General features: G+C 38.9%; 1 protein-coding gene across 2 annotated transcripts in view; it reads left to right on the top strand.

The window, feature by feature from the left end:
- The window catches only part of LOC113963558 (cohesin subunit SA-2-like), a 59,084-nt gene that overhangs the window by 1,345 nt on the left and 38,472 nt on the right, over window positions 1-19,267 (top strand). Inside the window, exons 3-12 of one of the 2 annotated variants that reach the window (XM_027674796.1) lie at window positions 2,602-2,809; window positions 3,370-3,454; window positions 4,101-4,247; window positions 5,562-5,658; window positions 6,662-6,738; window positions 11,515-11,586; window positions 13,759-13,963; window positions 15,023-15,174; window positions 16,416-16,489; window positions 16,932-17,055. In XM_027674796.1, the coding sequence (XP_027530597.1) occupies window positions 2,784-2,809; window positions 3,370-3,454; window positions 4,101-4,247; window positions 5,562-5,658; window positions 6,662-6,738; window positions 11,515-11,586; window positions 13,759-13,963; window positions 15,023-15,174; window positions 16,416-16,489; window positions 16,932-17,055 (1,059 nt within the window). In that variant the 5' untranslated portion in view covers window positions 2,602-2,783. The remainder of the gene's footprint in view (window positions 1-2,601; window positions 2,810-3,369; window positions 3,455-4,100; window positions 4,248-5,561; window positions 5,659-6,661; window positions 6,739-11,514; window positions 11,587-13,758; window positions 13,964-15,022; window positions 15,175-16,415; window positions 16,490-16,931; window positions 17,056-19,267) is intronic. The other variant, XM_027674795.1, reaches the window with a different exon arrangement.

Here is a 19,267-nt window from a genome sequence, read left to right as displayed (position 1 = left end):
GTTATCTCTTAGGTAAACAGCTAGCTTTCTTATTAAGTGTTAGTCACCAAATGTTCCAAAACTGAGTTCAGAAGTTATCACAATAGTATTGTGTTTGAGAACTAGACATAGGACTTGGCTTCCTTCCTTCTTCAGGTGTTTTATCTAATCAGTAATACTTCAAGTGCTAGTGAAAGGACCGTATTGTGGCAGCAATGCAAGGTAAAAATTAGTCTCTGAGCGTTATGTAACCGGGCATAAAGGTGAAAATTAGGATGAGATAGGAAGGGAATTCTGTTTATGCTTTCTTACTGAATGCTGATGAAAGCAAACTAAATGGCTAAGAGCTGTTTCTTCCAGTGCTTGAGGCAGTGGATTTATGTATGCAAAAATACTCAGGTGTAGAATAACAGGGGGAGGAAATAAAAGCCCAACTAGTTCAGAATTTGTTAAACCTACTGTTGCACTCCTGTAGTTGAAAAGATGTTAGATAGAGTTATGGATAGGGATCGCTGCAGGAGTGATCCCCATGTCCTCCTCAACTAGGTACAGTAGTTCCTATTTTGCTCAAGAGGATAAGGTGATGTCATAATTCTTTTAACAGTTTCTTCAACAGAAATTTAGTTTTGCAAATAAAAACTCCATTTAAATATCTCATTTGATTGCTAAGTGCTTTTATGGGATTCAGTTTCTAGGTGTTGGTCTAGTTCCTGCAAATATTTAAGTACCTGCCTTATGAATAGCCTTACTGGAAACATCAGTATTAAAAGGGAAAAAAAAAAAGAAGAGAAAAGAGAAGCAAGAGTATTAATAGTATTTGAATTTTAAAAACCCTCTGCTTTAGCGTAGGTTGTCTGTTGTAGTTCTTCCTGGGGCATTGCTGTGTTCTGTGGCGTGCTGATAACCAAACCAGTTCAGAAACCAAATGGCTTTTTAGTATTAATATTTAGTGTTTATTTACATTTGTTGAGTGTTTAAGACGTGTTTAGTTGCATGTGTGACAGTTATTCTGGTTTCATCCCAGATACATTGTTTTATTTGGCATTGTGAGCCCAACATGAGGAAGCTGTGGATCAGCGTTCTTCTCACTCTTGCAGGTTTTGCTGAGCTTTGGTAACATGCTGTTCCATATGCCAGACATTCCCTCACTTTGTTGAGCCCCTTTTGCTACAAGTACGTTTTGTCTTGCATGAGGTACAAAGTAAGTAGCACAGGGCCAGTAGACATTGTCTGCAGTGCCATCTTTCAGGATGTTCTTGGGAAAGAGATGAATGAGTTAGAACTTCAAAGAAGTATGTTCTAGACGGAAGTACTAAAACCAGTACGTGATCAGACAAGTACTTGATGGAACTGTCCTGCAGCAGTTCTGATTTTTTAATTAGTTAAATGTTTTAAATCAACTTGAACTCAATCATAGTTGCTGTAATCAAATGCAATGCGTTTTTCATTACAGGATGGAGTAGGTTGCTAAAGAGTACTTGTAAACAATTCAGGAAAACTTTTTGAAAGCGTGTTAAGTGTTATGTTGAGGTATAATGGAGAAACAGGTAACCCATGTTGGATTGCATCTGAGTTGTAGTTCTAGTGAAACAGTGCAAGTCAGAACTTGTTAGTCCAGCCCCGTAGTGTTACATTCTGCTTTGAAATCAAGAGTGAAGGGATTTAATCACAGAGGAAAACCATTTACTTGACAAACATGTTTGGATTCTTTTTGGTTTTGTGGTCTGTAGAAGAATCTGGGAAGAGCAAACTGGCATCAGAAAAGCAATACATATTGCTATCTCTTGCTGCTGGTTCTTTTCGGGTAGGAAGTCTCTGGTAGTACTTGAGATACTTAATTTCTGTGGCTCACAATTATAAATCAAGACCCTTGAAAACTTTTGCAAATGATTGCCTGTATCATGCTGACTCAGCTGTGAACTATAGTTCGTTCTACTTTTCACATGCAAAAGTCCAGCCTAGAAGTCCTGATGTAAGGATTAGTTCATCCTTAATTATTTTCTTTGCTTCCATTTGTCAAACATTGTGGCATGTTTTGAACTTTTCTATGAGAAGTGGTTAATTGAATTTAACTTTCATGGGACTTTTCTCTGTAGGGAAGGTAAGCATTTACATAATTGTATTTAAAAATTTTGCACATTTTTATGTAATTTTATATTTATATAGAATTTTTATAGGAGCCTTTGGAAGCGTAATTCTACGTTGCTTCTTGAAGTGTCTCAGTAGATTAAAAAAGTCAACAGAGACGTTTTTAAATAAAAACGTCTGTCTGCTCTCACTGACAAAATAACATCAGGACCTTGGTCGTGCCGTTGATGCTATTCAGCCTCAGAATTTGCTTTGCAAAGCAGTCTTGGGAAGTAGAACAACAGGAATGCTTATCTGGCATTGATAAACCTTGCTGGAGTTGAGCTGGCTCAGCATCCATATCACAGTTAATTCTCCATCTGGATTAGCCAATACTGGATACTGGAGAGCTGACTGTATTTGACAGTGTAATACACTGTTTTTTCCTTTGTAAAGTGGTCACTTGTGTTAGCACACTCTCTTGTTGCAACAATATCATGAAAATAAAGTAATTGTATACTCTCATATTTACTTTCTTTTTGTGCCTTCTTATAGTACAAGTCAACTGGCTTCATGTCCTGGCCACTGTAGTTTAAAAGGAGGCCATAGCAGTCAGCTTCCAGCACTGGACCTGCTGCACAAGTGGGATCCAGCTCGTCTACTCAAATGTGACCTTTGGCAAAGCACATTGTTAGCATTGGGAATGATGAAAAGTGGCATGATTTCATTGCAGATAAATGTATGGCTTCAGATCTCCCAGAAGGTGCATCTTTCTTTATAAAATTATTCCTCCATCGTATTAGCAATGACCTGCAAATGAAATTTCTTATGTTTTTTCTTCAGCATGTTTTATAGACAAAATAAACCAGATTCCTCCTCTCATTTTAAATTGTACACCCATCAAATATTACTGCCTTGTTTTGTTTAGAGCACCTGCAGAATGAATGCATACTTGTGTTATTGGTTCATGGTGCAAAGCTCTTAAGTTAACAAAGGCTGCACTGAGTCAACATCAGCTTTCTGTTTCATTTACTTACTTTCTACTTCCTTGGTATCTTTGATAGTTTTCCTAGTTTTCTAATTTTTCGGATATCTTACAGGAAAGCCAATAGTCTGAAAAAGGCCCACATTTCTGTTGTACTTTTAAAGTTTGCTGTTTGTTTTTTAGTAACAAAATGCCATAACTTCCAAACAATTAATTAAAAATACTAAAATACATATAAATGCTTTTATTTTCTTCTGTTGTTTGTTCTGAAGTGTGTAGTTCTGTGTTCTCATTGCTAACCCCTTCAACAACCCCTTCAAATGTTTATTACACTTCAGAGTGCATGCTGTCCATGATGAGACTGTGCCTGAGTCTGCTGTGCAGAATGGCAACTGTGTGAGAAACGGCAACCTGAAAACACCTGTAAGTCGGTTTTAAAACTTTTAAAAAATATTTAATTATTTAAATTGCAGAATTTATTTTCTGTCTCATTCCATTGTTACAAAAATGAGTATTACATAAAGTGGTCTCAGTGGATCTTAAATCTAGTTACTGGATATAGCTTGACCCTCAAATTCCAGGCTGGCATCTGAGGCTGGCATCAGAGCCTCAATGCTGGCTCTCAGTTCGTTTCAGCATGTGATTTTCCTTCCCTGAGCTTGGTGTTCAGCTGATGTTGATCTGCAGTTTGTGAGTTTAACCTGAGAGTGAAAAGATATAGAGGAGTTTCCGTGCTCGCTGTCTGTTCTTCAGAAATTACAGCTGACACTGAAAACTGCCTTCTGGGTGGTACACAACTGTACAGAAGATTCTTTCCTGTTATACCTTCCTATGCTTATGACTCATTGTTGAGAAAAAATTCAAACAGATAAAAATCCTTTCTTTCATTCCCTTTTAGTACAGTTGTGTTTGAGAAAGCTTTATGGGTGTCCTTGGGGGATAAAAGTTAGCAGCCTGGGGAAATGATTGCAATAAGTGTGAAATAAACTCAGGGGATAATTCACGTATCTGTGAACGTCTGCTGTGCACTGTGTTTTCTCACGTGCTTTCTTTGCTTGACTCGTTTCAGAGAGAGAAACGGAAGGTCCGAGAACAGTGTGAAAACATAAGGAGGAATTCTACCAGTAGCAGGAGAGTGAGCCGGCTGCAGAATGGCGAAGTCATTGAGGCAGTTACATTGTTTGAAGTGGTTAGCATGGGGAAGCAGGCCATGCAGGTATTTCTAGCATTGAATTCTGTAAGGACTTGGTAGAAGGAAGATGGATAAACAGTATTTCAGTCATTTATACTGTGTAGCATTTACACTTTGCTATAGGTGGGGAAGAAACATGTTTGATTGAACAACTGTTATGAGCATGACTCTTAAAAAGAGCATCTTGCATCTTCAAGAAATTAGTCAAAAAGTAGCTGTCAGGTATGTAAAAAGAGGACGGAATTATACCTAAAGCAGTGTTCCTAAGGCAGTGCCTGAACATACTAGAAGATAATTATTTTTAAAAGTGTGGAAAAGTCTCATCAGTAGCAGATTTTAGTTGTCCAGGATGCTGAAAATCAGGCCTTCCTTGTTTTTTTTGTCTCCCCAGGTGGTTTCGTTTTGGTATTTTTCTTTTACCTCTATTCCAATGTGGTTTGACAGTAGTTTGTATAATAGTCAGATTTCCTGTTACTATATAGTTAGCTTCAGTGTGAGGAAGCCCACCTCCCCATACTCTGTGAGCACATGTATACATTATGTTTGTATATGTGTATGAAAATCTGGAGCCCCAAATATTTTTGTACAGAGTTATACCTATGTCTCCAGTGTGTAGTGTCTGTAAGCAAAGTGTACGTGTATCTGTGTACGAATGCATGAAAAGTACATTTATATTTTGAACCTTAGTTTTTCCAAGATGTTTGTGTGGATGGACTTTTGCCATGCTTAAGCTGTGTTAACTTCAGTAGAGCTCCCTGAAGAGCTTGCCTTCTGCTATGCAAACCATGATGGGAAGGTCCTGGAAAGGCAGTAGAGCTTGAGCTCTGCTGCTGCTGGAATTTAATAGACCTATGTGGCGCTACCAGTGGGTTGAAGCCTGGATGGCTTGTTTTTTGGTTTAAGTGTAGTATGTGAACTGTTTCAATTTACTGCACAAACCAAGTGCTGGAGAAGGAAGCTCCCAGGCAAAATTGCTAGTATAATTTAATATTAATTATTAGATGGTGCAGCGGTTAAATATATGTGTTTTTGTTTGTTTGTTTGTTTGTTTTTAAATTAAACTGTTACTTCGATACTAGCAAGAAGTCAGGAGGATGACTTTTTTTTTATATTAAATTTATTAAAACTGTGGTTATGAGTAGTTTAAGGCTTCATTTTGCCACAGGAGTCTTTTAAAACTATTAGAAATGGAACAGAATTGTGTGGAGTTTATTCTTGTTTTTATAATTTAATGGAGATGGAACAGTGTTAGTTTGTGTCTTTATTGTGGGTATTGTCAGTGGAGTACAGCATACTGTGTTCAGCTCCTGACTAATGAGTTTCTTTCATCTGTTCTAGTCTGTAGTAGATGACTGGGTTGAAGCTTATAAACAAGACAGGAATGTGGCACTTCTAGATCTGATCAACTTCTTCATTCAGTGCTCAGGCTGTCAAGGTAATTTACCCTCTTAGTAGCCCTTTCCATTGTCTGTGGATGAGAATAGTCTGAAGTGTGCTTTCTAAAATGGAATTTTTCTCTTCAGTAAATCATGTACTTATAATCTGTACTGTTCATTAAGACAAACTCCAGATGGGCAGGACTAATAGTAAAGAATGCTGCTGGTTAAACTCTTTGACTCTGTGTTCACAGCATTCCAGCTCTGAGAGTTGTGTTTGAACATGGTTTGCAAGGTCAGCTTTCTGAAGTGGCATGTCACATCACTTCGCAGAATCCCCACGTAGGGAAGATGGTTTTGATGAGTGTTCTAATTAAAATCCAGTGTTTCAGTTGCCACTTGTTTTGTAATTTCTGAGTTTATTTTGTATTGCTGGTATCTTTGTTTGAAAAGAAGCAGCTAACAAATTCAGCTCCTTGCTTTGGTGGCTAGAAAAACAGTCCGTTGCCTCATTGTGGCTCATTTTACCAGAGGTTGGTGAAGCTGTCTGTTTGGTAACAAACATTGAGACACTGACTTATGAGGACAATCTGCTAGTGAAATGCTTCAGGATGTCAAGTAAGAGTTTTAAGAAGACAGTTCTCTTAGTTTGAAACTTCTGAGTGTATTTAGGCAGCTAGAAATGTACCTTTTACACTTCTTTTTTTTTTGAGGTCTTTGCCTAATATGCCTTCTCTCTAGTATTTTGGGGTCTTTGACTAGCAGTGGGCAAAATTTTAGTAAATCTTTGAAGTAAATGAGTGGACAGAGACAGGGCCAGACAGCACAGAGCAGACTTCTCTGAAGTGAATTTCGGTTTTGGTTCATCAGTACTTTTTCCTATCAGTGAACTTATGTGTCTCTTAATGTATCTGTTGCCCATAGAAGTGTAGCAGATAGATAAAAAAGAACCCCCCTTTTTTGGTGTTTCTAAGTTTGAAATAAAGTCCTTACTGTGGTTTGGACTTGATTAATGTTGTGTGGTTGTTGATAATTCTTGTTTTTAAAACATTACTTTCCTAGGCATGGTAACAGCAGAGATGTTTCAAAGTTTGCACAAGAAGGATGTCATGCAAAAAATGACAGAGACCTTTGATGAGGTAGGCACAGCTTTGACTTTGCATGCCTTTTTTATATAAATAGTAGGTTCTACCTTAGTAGCCAACCTGGACAGAGTTCCTGTTGCTTATCAGGAGCTGTGTCCCGTTTCCGTAATTTAGAAAAATAATCCTGTTTTTCAGAAGAGAAATTTGGTGTTATAATGACCCATTTTAGCAACAGCAGGATATGTTTTTTGTAAGTCACTTTTATTTTGAGAGTGTTATTAGGGCTGTCTAACTGCAGTCTTCCTGAACCTGGCTTTCTCTTAGGATTTCTTTTGATAGTGACTTTATACAGGTAAATATAACTCGATGTTTCAGCAAGTAAATGGTTCCTTTGGTATTTGGTTGATGGGTCCTTTAAAAAATACTAATATGGATTACTGATGAGATATTTTTAACTGACATTTTTATTTGAATATGTTCCCTTGCTTTATTGATACTATGATTTTTAATAATTGTATTATGTCATATGAAAGAAGAAAAATTTTTAGATAATTTTGAAAAAATAGTGAATCTCTCATTTCTTGTGGATTGTTAAGAAAAAAACGTGCAGCTTTACAATGATGCTTCTCGGCTTGACTGCTCCTTGGCTAATTATGGCAACATTAAATTTTCTACAGTGTTCTCACAGTTGCTTCTGTGCTTTTTTTTCTGTATTTGTCACCTCTGAATTGATTTGTCAAGCAGCAGCCATCAGCCTTGCTTTAATTGAGCATCTCTCAAAGACCAGCTGCTGTAGAAATTCCCACAGAGGATGAATTTGTCGATATGGTTTTCTTCATTTTAGAAGTGTAGTAGTTCTTGGGCTAATTTTTGACAGAAATGATCCGATATGTGTCTGGCCATATGAATTAGTAATCTGGCACTTCTTTGCCAGCTAAATTAGGCCTGATTAACACATGGTAGTGTAGGCACTCTGACAGATACAAACGTGATTGTTGTTATCATCCTGGAAGTATTACAGCTCTGTAACCTTTTCATCTGTCCTGGTGGGCAAAAAGGAAGGTTCTACAGTTACTTTAGAAACTGTATTCTATATTCTATATAAAGAAATTATGTTCTCTCTTATCTTTTTCATAAATTAGATGGAAATGTCAGTTAGTGATTAAGTTAGTTGAGAAATGGTGCCATAGAGGACTACTATTTCAAAACCATTTTTTTAAATGATAGTAGTAGTGAAAGTAGTAATGAGAGTGGAGAATATTGCTGTGTATGTGCTCGAGTACCTCATCTTGCCTTTTAATTTTTATTGTTTGTTTCTAGCATTCACAGGATTGAAAAATTAAAGGTTTTGATGTAATTCTTCATTCCTGATGATTTCAGTGATTCAGCCATGGCATTGCTGTTCAGTTAACTAATTGCAACCTTGTACCAATGCTTCCTCCTAAAATTCTCACTTGTGTTAGTGGGAAATGTCAGTGGAGTTGAATTTTGCAAGAAGTGTGAAGGGCAACAAGAAAAGAATATATAAATACATCACCAGAGGGTGATGAAGCTGTCTGTTTGGTAACAAATGCTGTGACACTGACTTATGGGGACAATCTGCTAGTGAAATGCTTCAGGATGTCAAGTAAGAGTTTTAAGAAGACAGTTCTCTTAGTTTGAAATTTCGTTTTGAAACAGCAAAAGGAAGTCCAAGGAAAACATGGGTCCACTGCTAAATGTGGTAGGGGCCCTTGTGACAAAGGACACAGAAGAGCCCGAGGTACTCAATGCCTTCTTTGCTTCTGGCCTTTCTGGTAAGACTGGGTTTCAGAAATACCAGGACTGTAAGACCATAGGGGAAGTCTGGAGCAAGGATTACTTACCTTCTTTGAAGGAGGGTCCGCTTAGGGAACACTTAAATGGACTGAACATACATAAAACCATGTGGTCTGACAGAATGTACCCAGGAGTGCTGAGGGAACTGTCTGATGTCACTGTGAGGTCTCTTTTGGTGATCCGTGAAAGGTTGTGGCCATTGGGACAGATTCCTGAAGTGTCGAAGAAAGCAAATGTCAGTCCCGTTTTCAGAAAGGGCAAGAAGGCAGATCTGGCAAACTCAAACTGATCAGCCTCACCTTGATCCCTGGGAAGGTGAAGAAGCAACTAATTCTGGAAGTAATGTCCAAACACATGGAGGTTAAGGAGGTGATCAGGAGTAGTCAGCATGGATTTACAAAGGGGAAATTGTGCTTAACCAACATGATAGCCAACTATAACAAAGTGAGTAGTTTGGTGGATGAGGATGGATGAGCAGATGTTCTCACGTACAACCTGGTGAAGTGTTGAGTTAGTTTAGTGGACAGTTGGGTGGACTGAAAACTGGCTGAATAACCATGCCCATGAGGTTGGCACAAGGCCCATTTGGAGGCTAGTCACTAGTGCTGTACCCCAGGGTTTGATATTTGGGCCGGTGCTGTTTATCGTATTTAATAATGACCTGGACAGTGGGACAGAGTTTGCTCTTAGCAAGTTGTCAGATGATACAAAAGCTGGGAGGATTAGCTGCTAGACCAGGTGGTTGTTCTGCTGTTCAGCGGGACCTCAACAGACTGCAGAGTTGGGCAGAGGGGGAGCTCATGAAGTTTTACAACATCCCCTGTAAATCTGGGGATGAATAACTCCATGCACCACTACACACTGGGGGCTGATTGACTGAAAAGCAGCTCTGCAGAGTACGATCTCTGTGTGGATGACAAAATGAACATGAGTCAGCAATGCGCCCTCACAGCAAAGCTGACCAACAGCCTCCTGGGCTGCATTAGGCAGGGCATTGCCAGCAGGTCATGGCAGGTGATCCTTCCTCTCTGTTCATACTACTGAGACCACATCTGGAATGCTGAGTTGAGTTCTGGGCCTCACAGTACAATAGATAGAGATGGGTTTACTGGAGTGAGTCCAGTGAAGGGCCACAAAGATGATTAATGGGCTTTCATATGAGGAGAGGCTGAGAGAGTTGACCCTGTTCAGTCTGGAAAGAAGGTGGTTCAGAGGAATCTCATCCATGTGTAAAAATACCTGATGTGACAGAATGACAGGGAGGAAGCACAGCTCTACTCAATGGTGCCCAATGAGACAGTGAGTGCAAAGGCAAGCCGAGATAGGCAATTGGCACAATCAGAAATGTATGAAATTTCACCTGAACACAAGAAAACTTTTACTGGGAGGGTGGTCAAGCAGTGGAACAGGTTGCCCAGAGAGTTTGTAGAGTGTCTGTCTGTGAAAATATTAGTTGACTGCACAAGGCATCACCTGACACTGAGAGGACAGACATGTACTTTCAGGGATCCTTGGCAGAATGATGGTGGCACTAATTGTAGTTACAATTAAAGCTTTATTTCTTAACAATATATTATGATTAGTGTAGCACAGAATTTATGATTAAAATGGCAGAGGATTTCTACAAGCAGAATCAATATAATAGCATCATATAGATTTTATAATACAGCTCAGGTCTCACTGTCCAGCAGCAGTCAAAATTCATAATTTAGGTCTTGCAGCCCCTTGATTCTATAGACTGCTCTGGTTGCTGTGATGCTTCCCTGTTCTGTGACTGGGTCATCGCCACCACCTCTCTGTCTGGATGCATGGGACATTCAAGGCCAGTAAGGAAGGAAGTAATTGACCTGGCTCTCAAAAACCACAAGACCACTAGGAAGGGGAAGAAGAAATCTGTTTGATTTGTCTGCTTGGTTCACAGGACCTTCTGGTTCTGAGAATGAGGGAAAGAGAATGAATATGTGACCTGCTTGATCACAAAGAAGCGGTGCTTACCTCCTAAAATGGCATTAGTTATGCTAAACACATTAGCAAGGGTTGACAGCAGGGGTGCCGTCACACGGCACTAGGCAGCTTGCTTTGGCTGACCCTGCTTGAGCAGGTGGGCTTGGTTTACATGATCTCAAAGAGTCTTTCTCAATTTCAATCTTTCTGTGATTCTGTGAAAACTTTTACAGGTGTTGGCTACAGAGAATGTGATCATTGAGGCATTTCCTCTTTGTAGTCTGTGGTATTCCTCAGTGGTGAGATAGACTTGTCTTTAGGACCACTGTTTTCTGTTTTACTTCTTTCCTAAACTGTTCTGTTTCTCTCTTCTGCTTTTCTTTCTGTATATGACATTTTATTTTTGTAGTTCTTTGTTCTTTTATAGGTTTCCTTCCCTTTCCCATTTTGTTGCTGAAATGTTTATCAATGGAAGAGTTGTTTGATGCATAACTGTACAACTAGAAGGGGATAGAAATACTTTTACTTCACTAAGCGTAATAAATAACTCTAGATTTCATCCCTTTTGTCTTGGAATAACTGCAAAGTTGAGAAAACATCTCTGAATCAAGTTACACTAGTGCTGAAAACATTTCTCTATAATTTGAAAAACTCAGGATGTTTTGTTTTTTTTTAGAGTTTTACAGTAGCTAGGTACTAAATGTTGGAAAGGGATATATACTTAGACTTGCTGAGGAGCCGTATCTTAGAATTAATGAGAGTTTTACCTTGTATATGTTTGCTTGTAAATTTTGAAAACAAGTTGTGTCTTACTTGTAGCAAAAAAACTCAGGTTTTATATAAAAGTGTGTTTTTCTTCTGTCATTGGTTATAAATAAAAAATACCAAGATGAGAAGGATTTAGATATTGTTTAATGTTTTGGATTGTCTGAACCACCTGTAATACACATTGTCTGAAGTTCTAATAGCCTTTTAAAGATGTTACATGTTTTGTGATGCTTTTGTGTTTATGAATGAGCTGTGCCATTTCATTGTCAAGCTTTCAAAATTTTGTCTCCTGCGTTACAGGAAACTGGGTTGCAGTACAAGAAATTCATGGCCTATCCTTGGATCCTGACAGTTACTTGGCCGGTGGACATGGTAGGACTGTTGTGGTTCTCTGCAACTGAAGTATAGCGTTTTCTATGGCTGTATATCCTGTTTCCAGTGTAGGCAGACACATCAGAAGTAGTCATCTTAAAGTGTTTGTTAGTGAATGGAGATAATCGTGCACTTCTAGAGGTGCCTCATCGGGTCTGTTTTAGACCTCTGGTTTGGATGAACGCACACTTCTAAAGTGTCTGCTTCTCACTACTGATGTCGAAGAGATGGGACATCAGCATTTTGAACAGATTGGTGTGTGTCAAGTTGCAGTGGTGCTCAAGAATGTTCCCCATCCCCTCCAGCAAGCTCTGCACACACGTGTGTGTGTATGCATGCGTATGTGCACACATGCGTATGCACACAGAGGTTTTGGCAGACAGATTTGTTCAAATAAATGTTTAATTGGAAGAATATTTTGAGAGCAGAATCAGCTTTTCTGCAATGCCTCTTCCCATACAACAATTGCAGCATTGTGGGGAATTTATCTTATTTCCTTGTTGGCACTTCATTTTGATTTTCCTCTGTTTACATAGACTCTGTATGAAAGAAGGAAACATTTCCAGGTTGAGTCAGAGCAGGAGCTCACATCACTCACTTGGGTGATTTCAATAGTTTCTGGAAGAACCTGTGTTAAGTGCCTAATCTGACTTGGTTTCTGGAAGCAGAGCTGCTTCTCTACTGGTTATGGAAAGAATCTAAGGGAATCCCAAGTTAGGTGCCTAACTTTAGGTGGTGTGCCCATTGTGTTGTCTATATGTTTACAATATGCATGTTACCATTAAACAGTATCCCAATGCAATAAACAAGGATAGTAGAAATACTCTTGAAAAGTGAGATTTTGTATATTTGTGCTGCTTTTCAGATTGAGGAGTAAGTTATGGTGGTAAAGTAGGTATTTCCTGAAGTTGAAGATTGTCTTTCTGCTGTCTGTGTCAGGATCAAGGAGCATTAAATGGGGCTTGATGAGAACTTCCCTTTCTGTCTTGGCACTTGCTGCTGCTGTTAGGCTCTGAACTGACTCTTATAACCTGACCAGGAACACATCCCAAATTCCAGATTTCCAGTGTACTTTAGGTTGTGGCCAACCCTATGATCAGTCTGGGTTTGCTTTTATTTTTCAAGAAAGTGGTGGCCCCTGTGCTTTGGAAACAAAGTTACAAGACAAGAGCACAAAGTTTACTTTTTAAGTACATGAAGTTATGCTGGATGTGAAGCTGTAAATTAGAATATGTCTGATAAGGTGTTTGACCACCTAGAAAAGGACCAGCTGGCCTGCTTTCAGGATGAAGTTTTCCATAGTGAGTAAAATTTTGGAGTTCCTTGGCTCCACTCACACCTGGAAACTGTCAGGATGCAAATTCATATTCTGAACCATTCCTGGGATCTGTGATGTGTAAATGAAATAAATATTCACACTGTCTGAGGTTGCCATTTACAGTCTTCCTAATGTGCCTTTCACTCGAGGTGCACCATTTTGTGTGAGAAGTCATTTGAACTTCCCTCTGTCTGCTTTCCTCCTGGCAGTATGAACTGTACTGTGAACACTTATGGTTTTACTGTAACTTGCTTTTTGTGTAATGTCAAAGGTATTGCCTACTTACTATTTTTGTGGAGGTTTTTGGAGACCCTGGTATGGATGGTATAGGTGAATGACTCCTATGTCAGTAAGCTTTAGCCTGATAAACTCCTTAAGCTGGCAATGCTGCTGAGGAAAACAATCCCATCCTGTTCACACCACAGTTGTTTGTCTCCACTTACTTAATTTTCTGCCTGGATTTTACCATGCTTTTACAGGAAGAGGAAAGACAGGGAAGTGGGGAAGCACTACTACCTGTGAGGAAGTAGAAGGGGCCATGAGTACTCATGGTTTATGCCACTGAAAGTTGTTTATGATGCTTTAGCTTTGCATGCCCTCTCCTCCTGTCTGTTCACAGCTACCTCTCGTACCTTGTTTTCAAATGACAGTGTAGCTATGATGAAGCTATTTTGTCTCTGTGCTTGCTTGTAACCTAGTTCCTTGTTCCTGATTTGGAGTAATAACCATGAAAAAAGTTTTGGGGGCATGAAGTGAAACTCAGCAAAACTCTCTCTGATATTCAATGGGAGAGATGTGAATGCACAAACAAAGATAATTAGTGTATTTTCTCTTGACTTTTCTTTCTTGTGCAGGACAATGAAGACTACCCACTGATCAGAACAGGACCCTATTGGAAGAAGTTCAAGGCCAATTTCTGTGAATTTATTGCAGTGCTTGTCCAGCAGTGCCAGTACAGCATCCTGTATGATAGCTACTTGATGGACACTGTCATCTCGCTGCTTACGGGCTTAGCAGACTCCATGGTCAGAGCATTTAGACACACAAGCACTTTGGCAGGTAAAAGAACTTGCAGAGTTGCTGGAGATAATCTTTAGAGTAGGTAGAGTTTTGTTGTCTTGTGTACAAACAAAACTGCTCTAAATTGAAAAGCTCTGTTTACTGGAGCAGTTGTTCTCTTACCCATTAAGAGTACCTTCCTCATAATATATGTTATAATATGAATAGTTTCCCATGTATATCTGAATGGAATTTGGATGCTTTAGATATGATAGATTTAGCCCAATTTTTTCTTTATAAAGAAATTTTCTTTAGTGCCTGACATGACTAACTTTAGAATTATGCTGTTCTGAGTCTTTTTTTTTCAGTAACTGTTTTTTCATAGTTTTCTACTTTATTTTCCTCCCTCCACTAATTAATGTGATGAGGTTGCATTAAACACTGCACCTAAAAAAGCTTCCTTTGGAGAGCTCCTATTTTTGTGGTCTCTGTGCTAAAAAGAACATTGCTAATTACACATTTTTGTTTCATGAAGCATGATGATACTAAAGCTGCCACTTTTTTTTCCCCTAAAACTAGTAAATACCCTCTTCGCCATGCAAAGAGCACTTAAAGTATAATTTAGTATGCTGTTTGCTTTGAAGGCTCAAAAACCCCACTTGAAATCTATACAAAATATCTAGCGATCCTTAGGGGAATATGAATTTTTGTTGATTCCATTAAAATTAAGATTCCCAGCCTTTTCTGAGCCAACTTCCCTGCTTTTTCTATTTTTTTTTTGTTACTGAAAATCAGCTGTTCCGCAATTCTAGATTCTTTTACAGGAAAGTCAGAATTACATAAACTAAGAAGAATTGCCCAGTAAATTACTTCTCTGACTAGAACTGTGACCAAAAGTTGTAAATCACCAGAAATAGAACTTAGTTTTCCTTTTTTTGAAAATTGTCTGCCTTTATAAATACTGTATTTTAAAATAAATTACTATAATCCAGTAATGTTCATATTTTGGATATAAAATGGATTTGGCTAACCTTATCCTTTTTGTGGTAAAGTGGTGAATATATTTATGCTACATATCTCTGAGCTAAGCTAAATGTGTTGGGTTTGTTTCTTTTTTAGCAATGAAACTTCTGACGGCAGTTGTAAGCGTCCATCTGAACCTTGATGTCAACAAGCACAATGCTCAAAGATTATATGAGGTGGAGAAGCAGAGGATAAGTGGCAAGAGGACCAGTTACAGACTTGACCAGCTAGAGAGAAAAAGGAAAGAGGTTAGGGAGGTGTCTTGTATGGGAGATGTGTGAAAATGTAAAAAGAGGGATTTTTGACTGCTTGCTTTTGGGTCACTGCAACTCTTTGAGGTTTGTATGTTTATCTAATGCATTGTGCAGAGCAGTTGTGGCTGGCTGGATTAAGTGGTACAAAAATGACTAACATAATAACTGCCTTATGTACTGTTAACCTCCGATGTCTGTCCTAGTAACTCCTTCTTTAAATTGGTATCATTAGCCCTTGATCTTTGCACAAATGTGGGTTTACACGCAGATTTAATTGCCTCAATAGCTCTGGTGTTGTGGGAGTGCAGTTTTGTATATGTTTGTACAAATTACTAGCCAAAATGTTAGCAAAGAATGAAAAAGGACATAGGATAACTGACATCTCTGTGTAAGTAATGCATTATAAAAACAGACATAACTCAGATATGTCCTGTATCGCTTTTGCTGTTTAGTTTCTGTCATTTCTTCCCTGCTCAAACAAACAGCTCCTTTTCAACTCCCAGAGGCAGAACTGTAACTGTAAAAAGTAATTCTGACTTGAAGAAGGAGGTGACTTGATGTATAAACATCAAGCACAGTTCCTTGTCTCCTGACCTTAGAATCACTTATCTCTGTTCTAAGCTTTGGATGTCCGTGGACTTCTCTGTTACAGAAACAACCCCTTTTTTGTGGGAAGGAGTGTTTGGGTTAGACAGGGTGTTTTAGTATCATCATAAATCTGATCTTATGGGAAAGACAGAGGAAGTGGGTGTGTTGGGGGGAAACTCAAACTTGCCACCCTTTCTGATGCTGTTGATGAGTGAATGTTTTTATTAAGTGGCTTGGTTTTTTAGAAGTTCATATCTAGATTTTCAGGGCTCAGTTAAAATACATGCTCATTGTGCAATAGGTGTATTTTGAAAATGCCTTTCTTCCATCTCTGTTCAAATACATAAAACCAGAATTTGGACCAATATGTGAAGATCATTTGCATATTGATAGATCAGGACTCACTGTATCAAACAAATTCCTTGTTATCCGGGTTAGCAGTTGGTATCCAATAAACCTTTCCTCAGGACATAGCTAACAAATAGGCCAATTGCTGGTGTAGATAAAGACCACTCATTTTATGTTGGTACCATGTGTAAACACCAACCATTTTCATCACAGTAGTGTTCCAAGTGCCCTGCTGCAAATTTTTCATGTGTAGTGAATTGTGGGACCGATATTAACATTCAGTTCTCTTTATATTTCAGTATGAGCACAAGCTTCTAGAGATACAGAACATGATGAATGCTATTTTCAAAGGGACATTTCTAAACCGTTACCGGTAAGAGTAAAAATAAAGCTGTGATGTGTATCTTCATTCCCAAGAAACTCTTGCTCAGATTATACAGATAGGAGAATCAAGTTAAACATCCTAGAGGCACTGATGGTGTCAAGGAAAGTGTAGCAGTTAAATTAATTTAAAGAATTTGGGCTTATGAAAAGACCTCTTGAGTATGCTTCTTCAGTTCTTCCTGCTGGCTATAGAGCAGTGCATTTGTGATTGAGAAGATATCAGGAATTGCAAAATAATTATTGCATGAAACTTTGTGGCTAAAAGTGGTCTAAGTATTGACTGGATACTAACTTATTAATATGAAAATACTTGTAATATTTTGAATAATACATGCTTTTGCAATTCCAGAACATAAAAATATTGCAAATAATATAATTGATTTTTAAATTGATTTTTGATGTATTAATATTACGATTTTATAATTTCACAGTGATGTGATCCCTGAGATCCGAGCAACTTGCATTGAAGAAATTGGCAGCTGGATTAAAACATACCCAGATGCTTTTTTAAATGATAGCTATTTAAAATATGTTGGATGGATGCTGTATGATAAGGTAAAGTTTTAAAGTTTTTCTTACTGAGGGTGGTACAAGGGATTTTTTAAAAATTTTTTTTGAAGAATCCTAACATTTAAATTCTTGAGAGTAGATATTTAAAACTGTGGTGGTACAAAAAAGAAATTACTTTCTTCCCCATTTCAGATTTTATTTTCAAAGCCATTGTAACACTAAATAACAGAGAAGATTTTTTCCAGTTCTATGTGTATCCCTGTGTGTGCAATTATTTTTATATGTTACTGAATGGGGAATTATTTCTGATTGTAAAATGGCCTATATCCGTTGAGCACATGTAGTGTTAAATGTTGATTCAAATTCTGCTTTTATGCTTGATGGACATTTAAAATTTAGTTTAAATTTATAAAAATGAACAAATAGATATTGCCTATAGTAAATAGTCTTCAATATTGCATTTCTCATTTGGAATTAGATGGATATAGAAAATATTTACAGAAAGTCCAGCCATTTCCCAAAGGGTTTTCTCCTTTTCCTTATAGTATATTTGTTTTTTCTTTTTGAGTAGAGGCACATTTAAAACCCCACCAAAACCTACCAAAACAAACAAGCAAAAAACCCCAAAGAAGTCAGTAACTCCAAAATGCCAAGCAATAGGACAAGAAACTATGGGCAAAAACTGATGCATGGGAAGTTCCACCTGAACACGATGAACAATTTCTTTATTGTGTATGTGACTGAGCACTGTGTCCATTTCTGGGCCCCTCAGTTCAGGAAAGATATTGAGATGCTGGAGCAGGTCCAGAGAAGAGCAACAAGGCTGGGGAAGGGACTCGAGCACAAGTCCTGTGAGGGGAGGCTGAGGGAGCTGGGGTTGTTTAGCCTGGAGAAGAGGCTCAGGGGAGACCACCTCACTCTCTACAACTCCCTGAAAGGAGGTTGTAGCCAGGTGGGAGTTGGTCTTTTCTCCCAGGCAACTATGTGCTGGTTTAAAAGTTAACCAGCAAGGGAAAATGAACTCAATTCAAAAGAGAGATTTATAAGTCAGAATAACAATTTATTAAAATAATGCAATAAGTACAATTATACAGACAGACAATTGGTTTTAACCCACAAAACCCAAATGTACAAACCCAGCACCCTGGGGTATGAACAAAAGTGGTGTACCTTGGCCCACCCCCCCGAGTCCAAAGCAAAGGGAGAGCGGATAAACCTGCTGGTGGGAGAGCTGCTGCAGTCTGGTCAGAAGTGGTGATTGCAGTCCAGTTGAGGGTGGTGGTCTCAGCCTGGTTGGGAGCAGCGGTGGTCTGCTGTCTTCCTCTGGGTCCCATGAGAGAGAGAGTCCAAGGCTCTGAAACTCCCAGTTATATACTCTCCAGTTCAGGCGGGAGTGCTCAGTCCCTCCCTCAGAGTAGGGAATTCCATAAAAGGGCATGCGGATGCTCAGTCCCTCTTCCATATAAGGGTATCAGAGCGGGGAATTCCATATAAGGATATCAGAGCAGGGAATTCCATAAAAGGGTACAGGAACATCTTCCCACCTTGCAGGCCTCTACTGACAGCAGTTTTTTGGGAAATGGCATGGAGGCTATAGAATACACAGTTTTGGGTTACACCCATCCAGTGATGAATTGGTCCCAGCCGTTCTAACCAGGACAAACTATCAATAAGACAAGAGGGCATGGTCTTAAACTCTGCCAGGGGAGGTTTAGGTTGGATATTAGGAGGGAATTTTTTACAAAGGGAGTAATCCAGCATTGGAATTGGCTGCCCAGGGAGGTGGTGGATTCACCGTCCCTGGAGGTTTTTAAGATGGGACTGGATGTGGCACTTAGTGCCATGGTCTAGTAACCACGGCGATGTTGGATCAAGGGTTGGACTTCATTATCTCGTAGGTCTTTTCTAACCTGGTTGATTCTATGATTCTGTGACTGGAACAGGTTACCCAGAGAGGTCGTGGAGTCTCCCTCACTGGAGATATGCAAGAACCCTCTGGATGCAATCCTGTGCAATGTGCTCCAGGATGACCCTGCGTGAGCAGGAGATTGGGCCAGATGAGGTCCCTTCCAACCTGACCCATTCTGTGATTCCGTGAAAATATGCTTTTTCTTGTGCTTCTAAAATGATGAGAGATTTTAGGAGGATAGGAATGTTTATCAAGAATGGCTAATTACAGAAATTGGCACACTGTGCTTCTGCAGGCCACCTTTGAAGGTGTATATAGCTCCTGTGTACACCCTGAAACGTCCTGGGA

Source organism: Neopelma chrysocephalum, unplaced genomic scaffold, assembly GCF_003984885.1.
Source record: "Neopelma chrysocephalum unplaced genomic scaffold, ASM398488v2 Primary Assembly neopelma1_25, whole genome shotgun sequence".
Lineage (NCBI taxonomy): Eukaryota > Metazoa > Chordata > Aves > Passeriformes > Pipridae > Neopelma > Neopelma chrysocephalum.
This window is presented reverse-complemented; position numbering and strand designations above follow the sequence as displayed.